This window comes from Alnus glutinosa, chromosome 2 (assembly GCF_958979055.1).
Source record: "Alnus glutinosa chromosome 2, dhAlnGlut1.1, whole genome shotgun sequence".
NCBI classification, from domain to species: domain Eukaryota; kingdom Viridiplantae; phylum Streptophyta; class Magnoliopsida; order Fagales; family Betulaceae; genus Alnus; species Alnus glutinosa.
The window spans coordinates 22,959,892-22,979,531 of NC_084887.1; the positions used below are offsets into that span (position 1 = coordinate 22,959,892).

General features: G+C 37.0%; 1 protein-coding gene across 1 annotated transcript; it reads right to left on the reverse strand.

Moving 5' to 3' along the window:
• Positions 1 to 2,524: 2,524 nt before the first annotated feature.
• On the reverse strand, positions 2,525 to 5,883 carry LOC133861779 (probable methyltransferase PMT15). Its single transcript, XM_062297585.1, has 6 exons — positions 5,036 to 5,883; positions 4,104 to 4,314; positions 3,636 to 3,933; positions 3,163 to 3,555; positions 2,998 to 3,075; positions 2,525 to 2,915 (listed from the first exon to the last, which is right to left on the reverse strand). The coding sequence occupies exons 1-6, from the start codon at positions 5,708 to 5,710 to the stop codon at positions 2,681 to 2,683; spliced, it is 1,890 nt and encodes a 629-aa protein (XP_062153569.1). The 5' UTR covers positions 5,711 to 5,883; the 3' UTR covers positions 2,525 to 2,680.
• Positions 5,884 to 19,640: the final 13,757 nt, after the last annotated feature.

A 19,640-nucleotide genomic window follows, 5' to 3' on the forward strand; every position in this document is an offset into this window, starting at 1 on the left:
AAGAACGAAAACCTTAAAAATTTCTACAACTGAATCAAACCACATAAAACCAGAGAGACGGTAACCTACAAGCAAAAAACAAGAGAAAATACACAAAAACAATAGAGAAACGGCCACTCTACAAAAACAACAGCACTGACACCAAAGTGGCGATCGAGGGAGATCTGGTAGCGACAGGAAGCTGGGAAGCTGGAGAAGCCAGTGTATGGGTGCGTTGGATGGCGGGGTTCACAAATGAAAGTAGACTAGTTTTGAAAAAAACTCAATCTAAAATCCAAACATAAACTAGGGGAGGCGGAGGCTGAGTGGTAGAGGTTGGGCGGTGCAACATGTCTAGAGTGGTGGAGAGAATGGATGATGGTTGGCAAGGGGGCTAAAGGTGGGCGGTACCAGGGTGGCAGAAAAGAGAGAGAGAAAAAAAAAAAGAAAAAAAAAAAGAAAAAAAGAAAGAAAGAAAGGAATGAGAGGGAAGGAGGATGAAGGCCATACTTCCTCCTCAAGAGGCACTCACAAGGCGGTGGTAAAACACCACGAAGGGTGTCGGGGGAGAAAACTACTAGGGTTTTGGTGAGAGCTTCTCTCGGGAGAAAAGAAGCAGAAGTGTAATTTATTTTCTAGTTGAACGAACTAATGTTATTGAATGTTATTTGAAGGTCCCTAAAATGACTTTTTCTTGGGGACAATATTTTAAGGAACGAAAAGGACAATGTTGGACATCGATCAACTACATAATTTAAGTTAAAAGTGTTAAAAGTATGAAATTAAATCATTAAAAAACTTTTTTATCTATTAAAAAAAAAAAACAAACAAAAAACATAAAAACAAAAAAACACTTTTGGTTTTTTTAACTTTTAAGCTAAAAGATAACAAGTGAAGATTAATATGACTCATGATCGAATAACTCAACAGGTAACGTTCAAAACTAATTTATGAATTTTGATATTCCAAGAGCATAATAATATTGAAATATTGGCAACGAAAGAGGAAAGTTAGTAACAAGAAAATGACAAAGCATCAATAATTAAAGATAGAAAATTAGAAAGAAAAAAAAATAAAGAAGAAAAAAATCAGTAATAAGAACATAATAAAGCATCCATAGATGGGGGCCAAGGGTTGGCAACGGTTGCTGTTTTATATTTCTTTTTAGCCAGGCCACCTGTAATTTGAGACCTAATTTATGCATAATAGTTGTGCAGCTGTTGTACACCTTTATAGATAGAGTAATGATTCATTACCACATTTTTATACAGAATAATGTTTTTTGCACAACTGTAACAATATTTTTTTAAGATTAATCATTGAATATTTATGGCTCATAAGTAAGAAAACAAATTCAATGGATAATTATAAAAATAAAAATAAAAAATTAGTTAAAATTGTGCAAAAATTATATAAAAGTTGTGCAAGAAACACTACTCTTTTATACAACTTTTCACAACCTTACTTATGTGGCAAGGTGGTCCCCACTTTATTTTATTTTTAAAACTCAAAAAGTAGTAGAGGACCACCTTGCCAATGTGGCAAGGTGGTGAAAAGTTGTATAAAAAGTTGATAATGAATTATTACACTTTAGATATGGGGTGAGACTAATGTGGTGAGTCCCACCACATGGGTTCTACCCCATGTCTTTAGAAATCTGCATAACAATTGCACAACTATTGTGCAGAAGTCTTTTTCCCAGTAATTTTTGGGAAGTGATCCTTACACTCACAGTACACAACAATGGCACAACACCAAGGCATAATGGAGTGGGGTCCATGTGTGGGCTCCACTCCATTGTGTCTTGTTGTTGTGTCATTGTTGTGTAGTATGAGTGTTTTAATCATTTCTCGTAATTTTTTCTTGTCAATAAACTCTTTTGAGGGAGGGGGGCCTAACCCCCACGGCCCCATAGTATCGTCCTTGGCCCCACTTTCTAACAAGAAGATATATCATGCATAATGTTGATTTCAAACTACTAACAAACTTTATAAAATCTGAATCCAAACATTCAATAAAAATTAAGAAAATACATATATATTTTGCATCGTTTAATAGTGACGCAAAATGCCCGAAAAACGACCTAACATGATGGTGTTATATAATTATCAGAATAAATGTTATTCTTCACACCAATTTACATCATACATTTCAACTTAACTAACGTAACGTAATTTAAGTAGCTTCTTATATCAACAACTTAAAAGAAAACAAACAAAAGGAAAGCCACATCAACCTGTGAGAAATGAGTATAATAAATAGGTGTAAAAAATAGCATTAATTTATATGTCAAGCTTCATATTGGTTCTTTATCAAGAAAGTTTAAGCTTTATAAATAATTTTAAAGAATTTAATTTGTAATTTTGACCCATCTATTTTAAATAATAACACAAATGTGAATAATGTTTTAACATGGTTATAACATTTTAACTTCTAGATGTTAAGGCCATTGAAGTTAATCCTCTTGTTTGGTGGGGATGGGGTGCACAAATCTCCCACCCAAGGTTAACTAAATACTTCTTGACTTAAATGTGTTACAGTTGAGTGATTGAAATAATTTTCAATATTGGTCCAATAAAACATCACAATTCTAAAAAATGATATTGACCAAAAGAATCAGTAAATCACAAAAAGGAAAAAAGAAAATCAAAATGTAAGCTGGAAATTGGACAAAATATCGATCTAATGTGTTCTGGTGGAATCATCTAGCTTGTTCAGGAGCAGGAGCAGGAGCTGTCCAATATTTCTTCACTGCAACTAAAAGCTTCTCTCTCTGATGAGGCCCATCTTCGTGGTCAACAATTTGACTCTCCCAGTCCATTCTATCAATAATATTCTTGATCTTTATCACTATATCAACATCATCCCTAAAGATTACACTTCCTTCTGGTCTCAAAATTCTGTCCATCTCCAGTAGAATGTCTTCCATTTCACATCTAAAACATAAAAATACAAGTCAGACAACATGTTCCAAACTTGTTTCAGTTCAATGATTCAAATTTTGGCTTAATTATTTACCTGTTCTCGTAGAGACTAAACACAGAATCAGCGTGAATGAGGTCATAGGTTCTTGGATAAGTAGACATGGCTTCACACCTGCAACCAAAAACAACTTGTGAGCCAACGAAGCCTGGAAAAATGAATCAATTATATTACCCAAATGAAAACAGAACAGAAGTATACCAATTCTGGTATGTTCCGATCAATCCCCGTTCATATATAACTCCAAGGGTGTTAACCTTTGCCTCAACGGGAACCGCATTCATCACCCAAAGAGGGTAATCAATGAGAGCGGCGGCGAAGCCACCCAAGTGAGCATTCATGTCCAAAACGTTGCGGTACCTCCCAGATTGTCCTAACTGATTGTTCACAACCTTATAATACGACACCCTCTTCTTCCATAGCTCTACATCTTGCTGGAATACTTCAGCTGTAACGCCTTCCACCGTTCCCCTTCTAATCCTCGGCGGTATTGCATGCAACCTCTCCGGCCACTTTGCCAGCTCCCCGCCCGCCATTTCTTGATTGTTGGAAACTTCAGGCAGGGGTGTCAAACATGTCTCCATTTCTGAATACCTGAAAATTGTCAAAATAATTAACTGACTAAAACTTTTGAGATAAACGATGATGAAACAGAGAGCTACGAGTGTACAAACCAGGCCTTGTCAGGATCTTGAGCAGGGCAGAAAGGCGGAGTCTGGGCGAGTTTGCGGTTGACTTTGCAGTTCAAGTGATTGGTGGGTTTTTGCCAGATGGCAATATCATCCCTCTCGACCAACTTTTTCCAGCAAAGGCTTTTAGCGACACTCTCAATGGTTGTCTGTTCAGCATTCAGATCCTCCCTTGTTCTTTCCCAGCCTTTCCAATATTTCTTCCAGTGGATTGGCGGGCCGGACAAAATCCAGTACCCACCGGGCCGTAGAACACGATCCACTTCAATCAAATAAAGCCCACCTATAACAAAACAAATAAGAATGAAATATATATATATATATATATATATATATATATATATATATATATATATATATATATATATATATATATATATAGTAGGGCCGTAGGGGTATATTTATTTAAAATGGAAATCATATTTTTTATTAATGGGATTTATATATATGTACCATATTGGGCCCATGGAATGAGGCAGCGAGAGCAATGGGCCATGTCGAAAGATCTGGACGGGTAAGGAAGTCGCTTGGAGGCAATGATTCCAATCAAAGCAGGAACTCCTCGCTCCAGAGCAAATTGCACTTGTGCTTCGTGGGTGTCCCTTGGTGCGAATGACATTGTTACTATGTTACGCGACAGAAGATACGCTCCCCAACTTGCAACCTACACCGTCGGATCTAGTTAGACAATATCAGATGAACGGATACAAGAAAATGGGCAATTAAAAAAGAACAGGCTGTGATCAGCTGTACTTTAAAAATAGAAAAATAAATGGAACAGGCTGTTGGTACATGGTACGAGATAATATCTTAGTCAGATCCTGACGACCCCATTAAATGTAATCTTTAATTAATTCATTCAAGCAACCCAATTAATTAATATTAATTTGGAACTTTAATTTTATTGCCATACTTCATCATAAAGTTGACCAATCATCAAAAAGTTTCTATAATATTAAATGTCTCCTAAATTCCAATGAACAAGACAACTGATGTGCGAATTCCCATAGATCAAGAGTTCATTTGAAATTTCCTTTTTGCCGGCCATCTATTTCGTTGACACAAAATTTTGTGGAACAATTTACAAAGACCAAAAACGTTACGCATTCTGATCAATTAATTCCGCGTGCCAAACACATTGATTTTCTATGACTCGCTTAATTGACATCAAAATCAAAGCAATCTTGTAAACCATGGGAAGCTATTCCTATTTATTTATATTTGTTTAATTTTTTTTTTTTATTATATAGTTTTTTGTACTTAACCCAATGTCCAGATTATAGGCTTTTCTATGAATACAAAACTATATTCAAATAAAGGAAAAGAAACAAAGAACGAGGATTAATAAATATGAAAAACAAAGAAAAAAGAAGAAGCTTAATTACCCCACAGCCGGTATCAATGGCGGTCCGAATAGAGCCGTCTTGGAGATTAATCAACCTCCCAATATCATCAATGTACGCATCAGCACCATTAGGGAACATGGTGCCGCCTCCCGGAAACTTAAACTTGTCCCCTTCATATCTGATCCAATTCTGGACCGCCTTCTCCACGGTCAACTCCTTGTGCGGCACGTTCGAGTACCACGCGAGATCCCTGCTCGCCGGCCACGGGAAGGGGTTCTTGTAGCCAAACGGGGCCGGCACGCGACACTTCAAGAGCTCACTCTTCTCCGGGCAGTGTCTCTCCCGGTAAATCAACCTGTCTCTACTAAATCTAAGCGATCTGTTCGCGTCCTCGCATGGCGTGTACTCGCTGTACCTCACGTTGCATGGAGGGTATGTTTTACGGGAGGTGGGGCCGCCTGCCTCGTCCAGGTTGTGGTGCGCGTTGAAGTCAAGCTTTGTGTCGTTGTTCGTGGGGATAATGCATGGGTTCGACGGTAAACTGTTGGCGGCGTTGATTGTGTTCTTGATGGGGACGGTGGAGCCGCCGCCTTGCCAGGCGCCGAGGAAGTAGGAGAGGATGCATAGGAAGACTACGAGAGAGTAGAGGTTGGTGCTTTTCCAGGAGAAGGAGGTGGCGCCGCAGGTGGGCTTAGAGGCTTTGGAGGTGGCCATGGAGGCTAGGAAATGAATGACTGTGTGTCCCTTTCTTTCTTTCTAATGATCCATGTATTTATGGTGAGATTTTTGCCTTACGGGGGAGGTGAGATGGGAGGGGTTGACAGAAATAGTTTTGAATCAAGTTGATCATGTGGGTGTGGTGGGTTTTTGCAATTTAGATGGGTATGGTAGCTACCGGGAAGGAGACGTCGATGTGGGTAAGAGATCGAGAGAAATAGGTTAATTAATTAATATTTACAAATGGAATATTACGTAGAGCCAATGACACTAATTAAATGACATGATTTTGAGTCTTTGACATATATATATATATATATATAAAAAAAAAAATTTAAGACAAAAAATAGGAACGATTTGGGATATATTACAAGATGTTTATCTTATTTACTAAATTGGGATACAATGTTATTAAATTGTTGTTAATGACGTAGGATCTGTGGGCCTGGGGTTGATTATATGGTCCTAGCCTGTCCAGTACGTATATTCCCAGTTAAGTACAAATGTTGTACCAACAAATTGAGGTACATTAATTCATTTTTTATTTTTTTTTACGTCGATTTGAACCAATAGGATTGGAGAGGGCTTCTAATTATTTACACGAATCACGAATTTGACACGAATTCAATACGAAATTAATAAGATAAAGTTGAGGAGTCTGACCCGTTTAATTAAATGCATAGATTAGGTCATGATTGACATATATAATCTTATACTCATGCATTCACACGACCCAAACTAATTAGATACACGACATTCAGTTTTCGATCTCCAAAATTATTTTTCTATATAGCTTTACTCCTGTATATAATTTTATACATATGTCTCAATACCTGACATGCGAACATAAATTGGCACCCCTTAAAAGAATATTTAATGATATTTAATGATATTGAAACCCCAAATTTTTCGTATTAATTAAGAGCCACAACTTGAAAGACTCATAAACAAACTGTCAAACACTAGCGTTGGGTTTGCATTTGCTGAAACTTCCGGTCATAGAGTCAACTCTCTGTAACATTATTATATATAAATCTATATTGATTATGATTATCATCACTATAATTATTATATATATATATATATACTGCGCGCTGTTATCATTTTATAATCGAGTCTACGATGAAAGTACCGATCGATCTAGTGGTGGCCGGTGGCATCTCGGGGAGTTGCTGGCTGGGTGAATAACTATCTGAAGTCGACACATATATAATAGTGTTAACTGTCGAATAATATATAACTCACTCCTCCAGCGCCGAGGAGTAATCAAGACCAATACACAGACAATTTATTGTTGTAGTTATGTACGTAAACGAAGATTTATTTATTTATTTTAACAAAATTAATTCCCATTCACAACCCTAACAAAAGACCTGGGGTAAAAAAAATAGGGACAACAATTTCCCTACTTAATTATAATATTAAAAATATTGGGTGGTATTTCTTCCGGTCATATTGAATCTATAACGTGAGTTAAAACCGCTCTCGCCAAACCATATGAAGCTGAATTTGACTCCTTTATGAAGGATTGAGCGAGTTGATCTCATTAAATATTTGCTGATCGAACAACAATCCTTCTTCCTCTTGTTGCCAATACGTATGTAACGTTGCCTATGCTTCTGCCATAAAATGATCCATATTAATGATTTGGGTAGTGCTATATATGCGTTGTCAATATATTCTGAGGGGTTACTAGTTTAAATCTCTCCTCCTCATTTTATGTGGACATGTAAAAAAAAAAAATCCTGAACAATATATAATTCTTAACCCTATTCGCCCATTCTTTTTTGTCTACGAAGATTAGTTGAAGTTATTGAACAATATTAGTAGATTTTGACTGGCTTAAAAAGAAAAAAGAGAAGAGAGTTGAATTAGATTCATAAATATAAACCCTAAAAGAGTAAAAAAGAGTTGGACTCAATTGTTGAATATTTTTCTGTGATCTTTTCTCGAAAAAGAAGCGTTTTTCATTTTTTTTAATCTCTCTGGAGATTTAATTAATTTGAAATAATAATTAATTTATAATAGCTTGGTCATGGGTCATGAGTGTACTTGTAACGTACGTGTTAACCACTCTTTTTTCTTTTCCATGATCTGGTATCGAACAAATCACGTAGAAGGGAAGAGCATGGCATATTAATCAACAAATCAAGGACTAGTGACTAAATATCTGTCCACATAAGCCTCCGTTCTCAGTTGACCTCACGTACAGCTTCAGTACGTGCCACACTAGGTGTCAGAATCCATCCATTATGGACGGTAAGCCTAAACCCTAAAAAAAAATAAAAAATAAAAAATAAAAAATCCTAAAAAGCTACGAATTAAAGCACATTTATTTATTCACGTACGTCATTAAAAGAAGAAATACAAAACGTCAACGTACGCGAGGATGAAGGATCGTTTACGATGATAACGGCGAAATTATGTGGACTAATTAAGAGAGGTTGTGCTAATTCCTCGAGCTGTTCACTCGGTGACTTCGGTTAATGTGCTGACTATTTTCTTATGGTAGAGTATCAGTTTGAAGACGCATGATATTAATTTAATGGAAGAATGCACCTTCTTTTTAAGTAAACGGCACTAGAAGATATAGAGTAACATGCTAATAAAATAAAGGGGAAATTTCACTTAAGTTCATTGGATTAATTTTTATTATTTTGCAATCCCTCTTTTCAAAGTTTATAAACATACTCTCAATTTAGTTCACGTTTGATTCACGGAATTGATCACTAGAAGAAGAATAGCTATTCTTAAAAGAATAAACTTCATTTTCCAAAAAAAAAAAAAAAAAAAAACCACTCATATTATTTTATATTTTCTCTCAAACTTTTTTTTTTTAAAAAAAAAAAAAAAAAAACAAAATTGCATGAATAGTATATCTGACAAGCCAACCACAGATACAAACGGGGGTTGTGCAACCACCCCCAGTGCATTTGGGGGTAACCTAGGCCACCCCTGATTCTAATCGGGAGTTCTCTGACCACCACCGATGGGCTTTGGGGGTTGCCGCGGCTACCCCCAAGCATCGTCGGGGGTGGTCGACCACCCACCATTATTTACTTTTTTTATTATTATTATTTGCGTTTTTGAAAAAAAAGAAATAATATCAAGTTTTTTTTAGTAATTTTGATTCGATTCCAATTGAAATATATGTATTGTCACCAAACTAAGGAGTAGCCGAGTATGAATAATTATTTCATTCCACTCTTTTTTATTCTCAATAACAAGTACTCCATTTTTCAGTGGAATATTGATTCTGCAAACCAACCGAAGCCTTAGTGTTTCAAACTTTAAAAAAATTGCAATCTCACTCATCTATTAAGATTTAATAGAAAATCCTAATGGATATGTGAAATTAAAAAAATAAATAAATAAAATAAAATTGAAAGATAGATATACTTTCTTTCTTTCTTTTTTCTAACAAAATACTGAGTATTTTATTGATCAAAGATCACGAGCATAAAACTCTTACTTTACAAAAGCATAAAGCTCTGCAAAATCATAGCCACATGCTATGAAGTTACATAGTCATATATAGATACAAACAAAATTCTTACAATAAAGTACTATCTATGACTTTCATCTTTCGCTAACCCATGTACAAAAATAGTTAAAGAGCATATCTGTTCCGAGCAGACTAGATCTAAGCCAATAGTAGCCAAATATCCTAAAATTTTTATTTAAACTGATTATAAGATATAACCCATTATACTGAACTATCTAGGCCGTGAGAGATAACCCCTCACACCTGACTAACCTTCATCCCATAGAACGCCCATGAGGAAATATCAAAAGAGAAGAAAACTCTTATTCAAAGCAAAAACTTAACCAAAAAACAGCAGCAGCAACCAGGAAAAATATGAACGGCACCACACGGATGGATGCATAGCAGAAAGGCCAAAATTGTTTATCTGGTCGAAGAACACCTACAAACAAAAGAAAAAACCAAAATGGGATGGAGAGAGTAGGAGTAAGGACTAGAAAGGGAATGGGAGTAAAGCAGGGAGCAGATCTGCTCCCTCTTCCTCTCAAATCTATTTTTTGAGGGGTGAAGTCTATTATAAAGAGTGATTTGTAATGAAATATAATGCGAAAAAAAAAAAAAATGTTGGACATGATCTAAATGCTTACTGACATTGACACATCAACTTATATATATATATATATATATATATATATATATAAAATTGAGAGTTTTTTAAGCTTATGAGGTAATTGCAAATGTGATGGAAGCTTAGAAAAGTTAAGTGACGTTCCTCCTACATTTTAATTATACTTTCTTTTTTTTTTTTTGAATGGAGAAACTGATCTCATTAAATGTCAAAAGATGTCTCAGAGACTACAATACTTTGGATAGGAGGAGGACACTCCCCCATCCAAACATGATTAACTTGAGAACCAACTGCATATTTTGCCATTTCATGTGCAGCACGATTAGCCTCACGCCTAACAAAATTTACTTCCAACGGTTTGATGAACTGGAAACAGGATCGTTTATCTTCTATAATCTGGCCATAACTCGTCCAGCAAGGGCCATCCTTCCTCAGTGCATTCACCACCACCTGGGAGTCACCTTCAAACACCACATGGGTATACCTCTACTACCAGCAAAACAGAAGGGCATGCTAAGCCCCTAGAGCTTTAGCCAACATTGGATCAGTGACAAAAGGGACACCACCTGGGAGTCACCTTCAAACACCACATGGGTATACCTCTGCTACCAGCAAAAGAGAAGGGCATGCCAAGCCCCTAGAGCTTTAGCCAACATTGGATCAGTGACAAAAGGGACACACACTGTTGAAGCAGCTTCCATTACACCGGTACCATCACGCACCACCAGCCCTATGCCAACCCTCTTGTTTGATATCTCTAGAGCTGCATCCCAATTAATTTTCTTCCAACCCAACGGAGACCTTTCCCATCGAGGCTGTGAGTGAGGCAGTCCACTCTCAGGAGACCGAAAATGAACCTCAGTGAAAGTTGACATTATGTCCCGGGCATGAGAAATCATAGAGGCGGGATCCAAGAAGGATCGATTGAAGATGAAAGAGTTTCGTCTTAGCCAAATTAGTCAGGCCAAGATCAGTGTTTCCAGAATCTCCTCACCATTGAGTCTTACACGCAGTTGTTGCAGAAATCCCCTCCCATTAATTTCCTCCAGAGATAATTTCTACACCCTTCTACATCCTTCTTGCCAAACTGCCATAGAGGAGCTACACTGCCAAAGGATGTGGAAAATATACTCTTGCTCCCTCGAACAAATAGGACAAAAAGGGTTTGCAGTAACAGGCTTTCGAAACAACACTTCTCTGGTTGGTAGGAGATCATGGGCCACTCTCCAAAGAAAATTCTTAAGGGTCCTTAGTGCTTTCAAACTCCACAACCAAAAATCAGAATTCTCCTGCTAAGAGGAGCTTTCCCCTACTGCTTGGTTCTAATGCTGCAACTCTAAATGATAAGCGCTTCTCACAAAAAAGAGTCCACTCTTCGCGCCCCCCCATATTAATCGATCTGGTTGGTTCAGAGGACTCAGAGCAATACCTCCAATTAAATCAACTTCCTCATTTGTGAATAGAGCTTTGAGAAGAGGGTAATTCCATCCCCCCGATTGCCGATCAATAAGAGAACAAACCCTAGTGTCAAGATCTAGCCCCTTTGCTAGATTATAAATAAGCCTTTTGCCCAAATTTGGGAGCCACTGGTCACCCCAGATTTTGGTGCTAGTTCCATTGCCAATCCTCCATTGCAAACCCTTTTCCAAAATACCCTTTGAAGCAAAAATACTTCTCCAAGCATATAATGGATTATGCCCCCAAAGAAGCCTGCATAAAGGAAGAGGTTGGATAATATTTCTCGCACATAATCCTTGACAGCAAAGAATCTGGCTGCTAAATGAGTCTCCAGCCTTGCTTTGCAAGCAGACCAAGATTGAAGGTCTCCAAGTCTCTAAAGCCCATCCCCTCTTTCTTCTTTGCTACCCCCAGACTTGTCCAACTTTTCCAACATGTGCCTCTCTCATCTTGCTTTCGTCCCCACCAAAAATGGTTCATCATGGAATTGAGGGACCGGCAAAGAGCTTTTGGAAGTTTGAAAATGCTCATGCTATACGTAGGTATAACTTGAACAACCGCCTTTATGAGGATCTCTCTTCCTGCTTGAGAAAGAAATTTCTCCTTCCACCCTTCAAGCCTTTTATGTACTCTACCCTTTATATCAACAAAGGAGCGGGTCTTCGATCTCCCAATCAAAGCCGAGAGTCCCAAGTATTTATCAAGATTGGAGGAAGCTTGAAGTCCTGCAGAGGTAGTAATGAATTCTTTGAAATCAGCACCCGTATTCTTACTGTAAAAGATGGAAGTTTTATGACTATTGAGCTTTTGTCCCGATACTTTCTCATACTTCGTCAACACACTCAGGATGTTGTCCCACTCTACTGAGTTCACCCTATAGAAGAGAAGGCTGTCATCAGCGAAGAGGAGGTGACTCAGTTTATAACCCCTAGCTGCAATGGGGACTCCCGATATTAGCCATTCATCTTCAGCTTTTCCCAATAAGGCGGATAGACCTTCAGCACATAGAAGAAAGAGGTAGGAGGAGAGATGATCCCCTTGCCTAATTCCCCTTGTAGGAGTGATCCGCCATGGGGGGTACCATTAATAAGTACCGAGTAGGAGACTGATTTTACACATTGCATGATACGATTAATCCAGGGGCCTACAAACCCCAGTTTATGCATAACTGCCTCAAGATAATCTCACTCCACCCGGTCATAGGCCTTGCTGATGTCAAGCTTTATGGCCATGTAACCTTTTTTCCCTTTCATTCGAGTGTGCATGGTATGAAGCGCCTCATATGTCACTCAAATGTTGTTTGAAATTAAATGACCGGGGACAAAAGCACTCTGGCGAGAGGAAATCACTGATGGAAGCACCTGTTTGAATCTGTTTACTAACACTTTTGCCATAATCTTATAAAGAACATTATAGAGGCTAATTGGCCTGAAGTCAGTAATAGATAAAGCAGGAGAGATTTTGGGAATTAGAGTAAGAAAAGTAGTATTGACAGAAGGCGGAAGAATACCATTATTCAGAAATTCCAGGGCAGCTGTTCTAATCGAGTCTCCAACCGTCTGCCAATGTTTCTGGAAGAAAGAAACACCAAATCCATCTGGGCCCGGGGCCTTCAACGGGCTCATTTAAGCTAGAGCATGGTCTATTTCTTCAGGAAGAAATAGCTTCAGCAGAAGTGCATTCATTTCAGGAGAAACTTTTGGACTAACAGTAGAGAGACATTCATCCAGCCCGACCACCCCTTATGTGGAAAAAAGCTACTGATAGTAGTTTGAAAAGGCCCTCTCCAACCCTTTCTGATCCGCCCACTTCCGACCCTCCAGATCAATAATATTGTCAATGGAATTTTGTCTTCGTCACTGATTTGCCCAAGCATGGAAGAACTAGGTATTATGATCTCCACTTTTGTACCAATTCCGTTTCGCTCTCTACTTCCACCATACATCTTCCATCTCTAGTAGCCCGTCAATCTTCTGCTGCAGAACTTTTATCTCCCTCAAGTTAGAAGGGGTCTCATTAAGTTGCAATATCTTCAACTGCTTTGAGAGCGACCAGATAGTGCGACTTATGTTACCATATCTAAAAGAGCTTTAGCCGATTAAAGCTCTCTGACAAAGCATCAACTTTTGTGTTGTTTCTTCCATGGCACCCTCAGCATCCACCGTAACTTCCCAAGCATCTTTAACAATTTGTAGGCTCTCATCATCCAGGTTCCAGTAGGCTTCAAATTTGAAAGGTCTTGGTCCTCTCCTCTTCCGAAGATTTGAGGCAAAACTAATCCATAGAGGTTTGTGATCCGAGCTGCATGTCACAAGAACCTCTACAAAGACATCGATAAACCTGCTGGTCCAATCCGAGGTAGCCAAAGCACGATCTAATCTTGCCTTTATGAACTCCTCCGAATCCCGTTTGTTACTCCAAGTAAATTTGGGGCCCCTGTAACCAAGATCACCCAAATTGCATTGGTGAAGCATGTCACGAAATTTTTCCGAGTGGCCGTTGCTTCATGTGGTTACTCCCACCTTCTCGCTAGGCTCTGCAATGTCATTAAAGTCTCCCGCACACAGCCAGTTTTGAGGGAACATAAAGCTTAAATGGTGCAAAATTTGCCAAGAAGCCTCTCTTTTGTGCCTTTTTGGATGACCATAGAAACCGGTGAAAAACCATGGCGCAACTGCTCCAGCTCCTGAAATTTTTGCAGAGATATGTCTTTGCGAATAGTTGAGGATTTCCACCTCATTAGCTTCCTTCCACAACAAAGCCAAACCTCCACTTTTACCAACCGGCTCCACAGTGAAGCAACCTTCAAAACCCGTCTTCTTCTGATCTTTTGTAAATACTCATTACGTTTTTTTGTCTCCATAAGGAAGACAAAATTGGGTCTCTTTTCCTTTATCATAAGACAAAGGTCCCGAACAGTGCAAGGGATCCCAAGCCCTCGACAGTTCCAGCATAGGGCACTCATTGGGATTGGCGAGGCTGCTCCACAACCTTCACCAATGAAATATCAACCTCAAGGGAACCCAGATCATACCTCGGTTCCTTGTGGGGTTGATAATCAGGTTGGTCACTGCCAATACCAAGTGAGAAAGCCCGCTTCTCGGGGAGTCTTCGATCCTCTGCATCCTCTTTTTTGTTGGGAGTCTCATCGCTGCGAATTCTCCTCCTCCACTATTTTGAGCCTTGTTCGGAACTCCTTTCTTCCAACGCAGTGATATTGAGCTCTTTTCCTTCATACCTCTCCTTGACTGCCTCCGCCCTTGACTTTTCTCTGTCTCCTTCGTCAACAAAGTTGCTAATCAGAAAAGAGAGAGGTTCTGGTCTATGTCTGATTTCAACTAGACCCTGTCTTGACATAAGAGAAGAGAAATTTGAGGTGATCGGCATGTGGTACAAATTTGGTGGAACTGGCTCTTCCACTGACTTTCCCAATTTGGGCCTAGAGGATTGGCCCACTTTTGAGAATTGGTTGAAGTCCATATTACGAGGCTGACTTGGCTTTGATTTGAAAATCAAACCTGGCGTTAAGGGACCCCCAGCCGTTTCCTCTTTTTAGCGCTCCTCTCCCGCTTTAAAATCCTCAAACTTTCCTTTTCCACCCTTTCCATAACGGCCACCCTATTTAGCTGTGGGATTTTTAATTTTGGAAACATACCCTCTCTTCTTGCTATTAGTCCGGGATACTCGGCTAGGGTTTCCCCTTTTTGAGCCCCTTTCCCGATTTGGAGAAGATTTCCTTACAGGGTCATCCACCATCGAAGGTTCCTCTCTTGCCGCCGGAGTAACATATTTGACAGAACCCTCCGCCTCCTTTTCTTCTTCTGACACCAGCATGTTCCTAGTCGTTTCTTCCGCTCTCAACGATGCTCCCCAGGCCTTAAATCCATCCAGATGGGTTTTCTGATTGGAACATTTTTCTAGACATCTTTTAGTATCATGGAGTATTCAGCCACATCTGTAACAGAATTCTAGGAGCTTTTCATACTTTAGTGAAACCCAACAAGTAGATCCCGTTAAAAGAAGTTCACGTCCCCTATCAAGTGGAGTAAACAAGTTGATGGCCACCCGTACTCGGAGAAAGCTCCCCCATCCAACATCGTCATCTGCCACTGCCACTTGCTCTACACGGCCCATGGTTCCTCCAATCTTCAATCCAATTCCACGGTTCATGCAGTACAAAGGCATATCATGAATCTGAATCTAGATAGGGGAGTATGAGAAATCCATCTGTGAGGGTGGGGGTTTTTGCATCAAACTCATTGAGCACCAAAATAGTGCGATCATAGGACCATGGCCGTCCTTCCAAGACTCTCACTTTATCATTGATGAATGTAAATTCAAACAACCACATATTAGGTTGGAGTTATTTGAAAAATATCTTACCCTCTGCCTTCCATATTCTCGTCAAGATAGAGTCTCTTTGTTGAACTTTTTTGCCACACCCATCTTTCCTACCAAGCACAATTCCCCTTTGGACCGCAAATCTTCTGTTTCCTCATCATTGATGTGGACAACCTGTTGTTCAAGCGTAGTCAACGGAAAGGCTTGACTTGAATCTCCAAACTTCGCTGCCATAATCGCCTCGTCTGAGAAATCGAGAGGGCTAGGAGAGAAGATGGAACCCGAAAACTCCTACACCACAAACGGGACAAGACTACTTCGGCATCCCCCGTTCTCAATGTTGGGAGAGAAAGCGAGGGAGTGGAGTTCCATTTTAATTATACTTGTATGTTAGTCTTTAAATCATTATACATTTATGCTTATAGTTATACATATAAGTATAATTATGATACATATTAGGAAAAACTTCACTTAACATCCCTAAACTTTTATCATTTTCGCAATCTTCCCCTTCAAAGTTCAAAAACTCTTAATTTAGTATATTAAACTTTCAATTTTTTACAATCTCACTCATCCGTTAAGATTTTCTGTTAAATCCTAACGGAGGACGTGAAAATTACCAAAATACTCCTCTATATATATATATATATATATATATATATATATATATATATTTTCTTCAAAAATTTAATTGTAATTTGAGTTTAATTTTGTAATTTTATAAAGTTTACAGAGGTATAAGGGCCAGTTTGCCCTTTGACAATATAATTTAACCCAAAACCTTAACGGGAGGGGTGATATTGTAAAAAATTAGAAGTTGGATACACTAGGCTCATTTTGTTTCGACGTAGAATATTTTATGGAAAATGTTTTATGTATTTTCCGGTGTTTGATGCGACCGAAAATATTTTTAGTTTGACCAAAAAAGTTTATTTAGTTTTGGAAAATAATTTACATTTTAAAATTTTATAAATCATTTTTCAAGTTTGAGTTTCTTCTTTTCAACCCGACCACTACTAAGCCACCACAAAGCTAACACTAGTCCACTATCGAACCACCACCAAGCTAACCCGGACTATCATCGAGTCATCCACAAACTACCACTGAACCATCCTCGGACCACCACCAAGCCACCCTTGGAACACTACCGAGCTACCATTGGACCACCACTAAGGTAACATCGGGCTATCACCGGACCATTACCGGACCACCGATGTGCCTCCGCAATACCACTACTGAAACTCAAATTATTAGGTTATTTTTTGTTTAAATGTTTTTACATTAATATATATATATATATATATATTTGAATAAATATTGAGTTTTATATGTTCATATGATTGAATGAAAACATAAAAAAAAATATTTGTGCTTTTCCATATGTGCTAAACACCGAAAAATATTTTGAGCAAAAAATATTTTCTTGAAAAATAATTTCTCTCAAAACATTTTTCGACGAAAATTTTTTTTAGGTCAAAACAAACGGAACATAAATTAAGAGTTTTTGAATTTTAGAAGGGAAATTGTAAAAGCAATGAAAGTTCAAATGATAGATTAAGTGAAGTTTCCCCTACATATGACCTTATTTGGTAACCACCCTCCCCAACCTTTTTTTTTTTTTTTTTAATTTACTTTTTATATCACATCAACAATTTTTTATTATTATTCAAATAAATAAATAAAGCCTACAACAATACAATTTTTTTTTTTTTTTTTTTAAACTTTATATCACATAAATCATTTCTTACTATTATTAAAAAAAAAACATTCACCTCAACAAGCTTTATCTAACACACATTTAACATATAGTATTTACACATGAGTACATTTACCTATACTCGTATAATATTTACATATAAGCAAATAATATTTGCTCATATTTTGTACACACATTTACATTTGGTGTGGGACCCATGCATGTATAATCCATCTCATATGCATGGGTTTCGCACCGAATATAAATGTGTATACAAAGCGTGTACAAATAACACATCTCTTATATACATAATATATGTTATTCACTATATTTATGCATTATACATTATAATAGATTATTTACATAAATAATATAAATATACTTGATTATAATATTTTGAAAATGTTGGAAAACTAGAAGAGGCATTTTGTTCCTACAAGTTTACTTTTTTGAGAAATGCTATTATTTTTTTGCTACGAGAAATGTTATTTTGCATGATTTCAGCATTCTTCTAGCATTTAAAGCTAACGTGACATGTTTAATTTACCCTTAATTTTTTTTTTTTTTATTAAAATTACCCGCTCTTGTCTTACTTCATACAATTTAGGAGAAAAGCTACCTTATGAGCACTCGTCCTAAATTGCTACCAGCTAGCTCTTGTCTTGTTTCATACAATTATGTCTATTGCATTTCACCCAATTGGAGGAATCTTGTCGTTTTCTTTGTTGGCTCCACTACCTGAAACTCTAAAAGGATCCACTCAAGAAAATTAACGACAAAATTAGGAAAATAATAATAATAAAAAAAAAGATTGATAAAAAGAAGAAGAAAATCAAATGAGGGGCCTCATGAATCATGATGCACTCCACGTTCTTGGTCGGGTGCATATCTTAGTGAGTCCTTTTACACATGCACTCTTCATCCCGCTTATCACCCCTTTATAATAAAAAAATTGATTTTTATTAAAAAGTTATCTCTGATGTGACATCAAAGACAACTTTTTTATAAAAATCAATTTTTTTTAAGGAAAATGACGAAATGACCTTGTACAGGAGTATTTATAATGAAAATTTAGGGAATAAATATAGATTGTACAGGAGTCGAGAAATGGCCTTGTAGTAGTGTATATATATGAATTGAAATAAAGAAAGAAAAATTCTATCATCCACTTCTTTTTGTCTAAATTCGGTTAGTTAATGTTGTTAAAATTATTGAGACAAGAGTTATAATATAGTTTATGCAAATTAATTTTTTTGTTATTAATGTAGAAATATATGAGATGTATAACGTTCAGACTTTCTTTATATAATAGCAACAATTTAGTCCTTAAAATTTTATTTTGTAGATGTAAGTTATAGACCGAACCATATAAATTTTTGTATCTATTTATTTAATCCGCATTTTATTTTATTTTCTTATACTATCAATTTTTTTCTTTCAAAATGCCATCTCTTAAAACATTAATTTTATTATATTAATAAAAAATGAAAACATTAAAAAAAGATAGGGTAGATGGGGTGGACGTGGATCCAAAGAGAATATAGTGAAGTATTTATATTTGGGCCTTAAACAGCCCAGTTGGATCCATTTTAGTTCCATTCCATGTCTCGGCCTGAACGAAACCAATACTCTCATATCAATTTCATTTTGAGGTGTGTTTTGTGTTATTTATTTATTTATTTTTTGTATGTCTGATTTGTAAATTTATTATTGAACCTAAAATACTAAATGTGATTTATAAATTCAATGATGAATTTGTACATATCTGATAATAGGAAAACAAACACCGAGATGTGCAAGAACATTCTTAGTAGATTTATCAAAAAATTGTTAGTTTTAGGTGAGTTAATTTGTTGAAGAATCCGTTTGGATTTGCGATTTCAAAAAGTGATTTAAAATAACGATTTTAAAATGTGGGATTTGAAAAAAATGATTTTTGAAAACGCAGTTAAGCATTTGGCAAAATCGCAGTTTGACCTTTAAAATCGCGAATTTACCTTTAAAATTATGCGTTTTTCAAAAAAGCACTATCTTATCTGCGATTTGAAAAAGCAGATTTTCTGCGTTTTCAATTCGCAATTTTTAAAAACACAGTTCCCAAATGATTTATGTTTTGCGATTTGGTTTAAAATCCCACTTATTGTCTACGAAATCGCAACCCCAAACGCACTCGAAATAATCTAAAATGAGTCTCAGCATTAAAAAATTTTGATGGGTAAACAGTAGTCACCAACAATAGTCAATAATATTCACTCCTAAAAATAATAAAAAAATTATTAATTTTTGTTTTTAAAAAATTTCTCTTTAATACATTAAATGC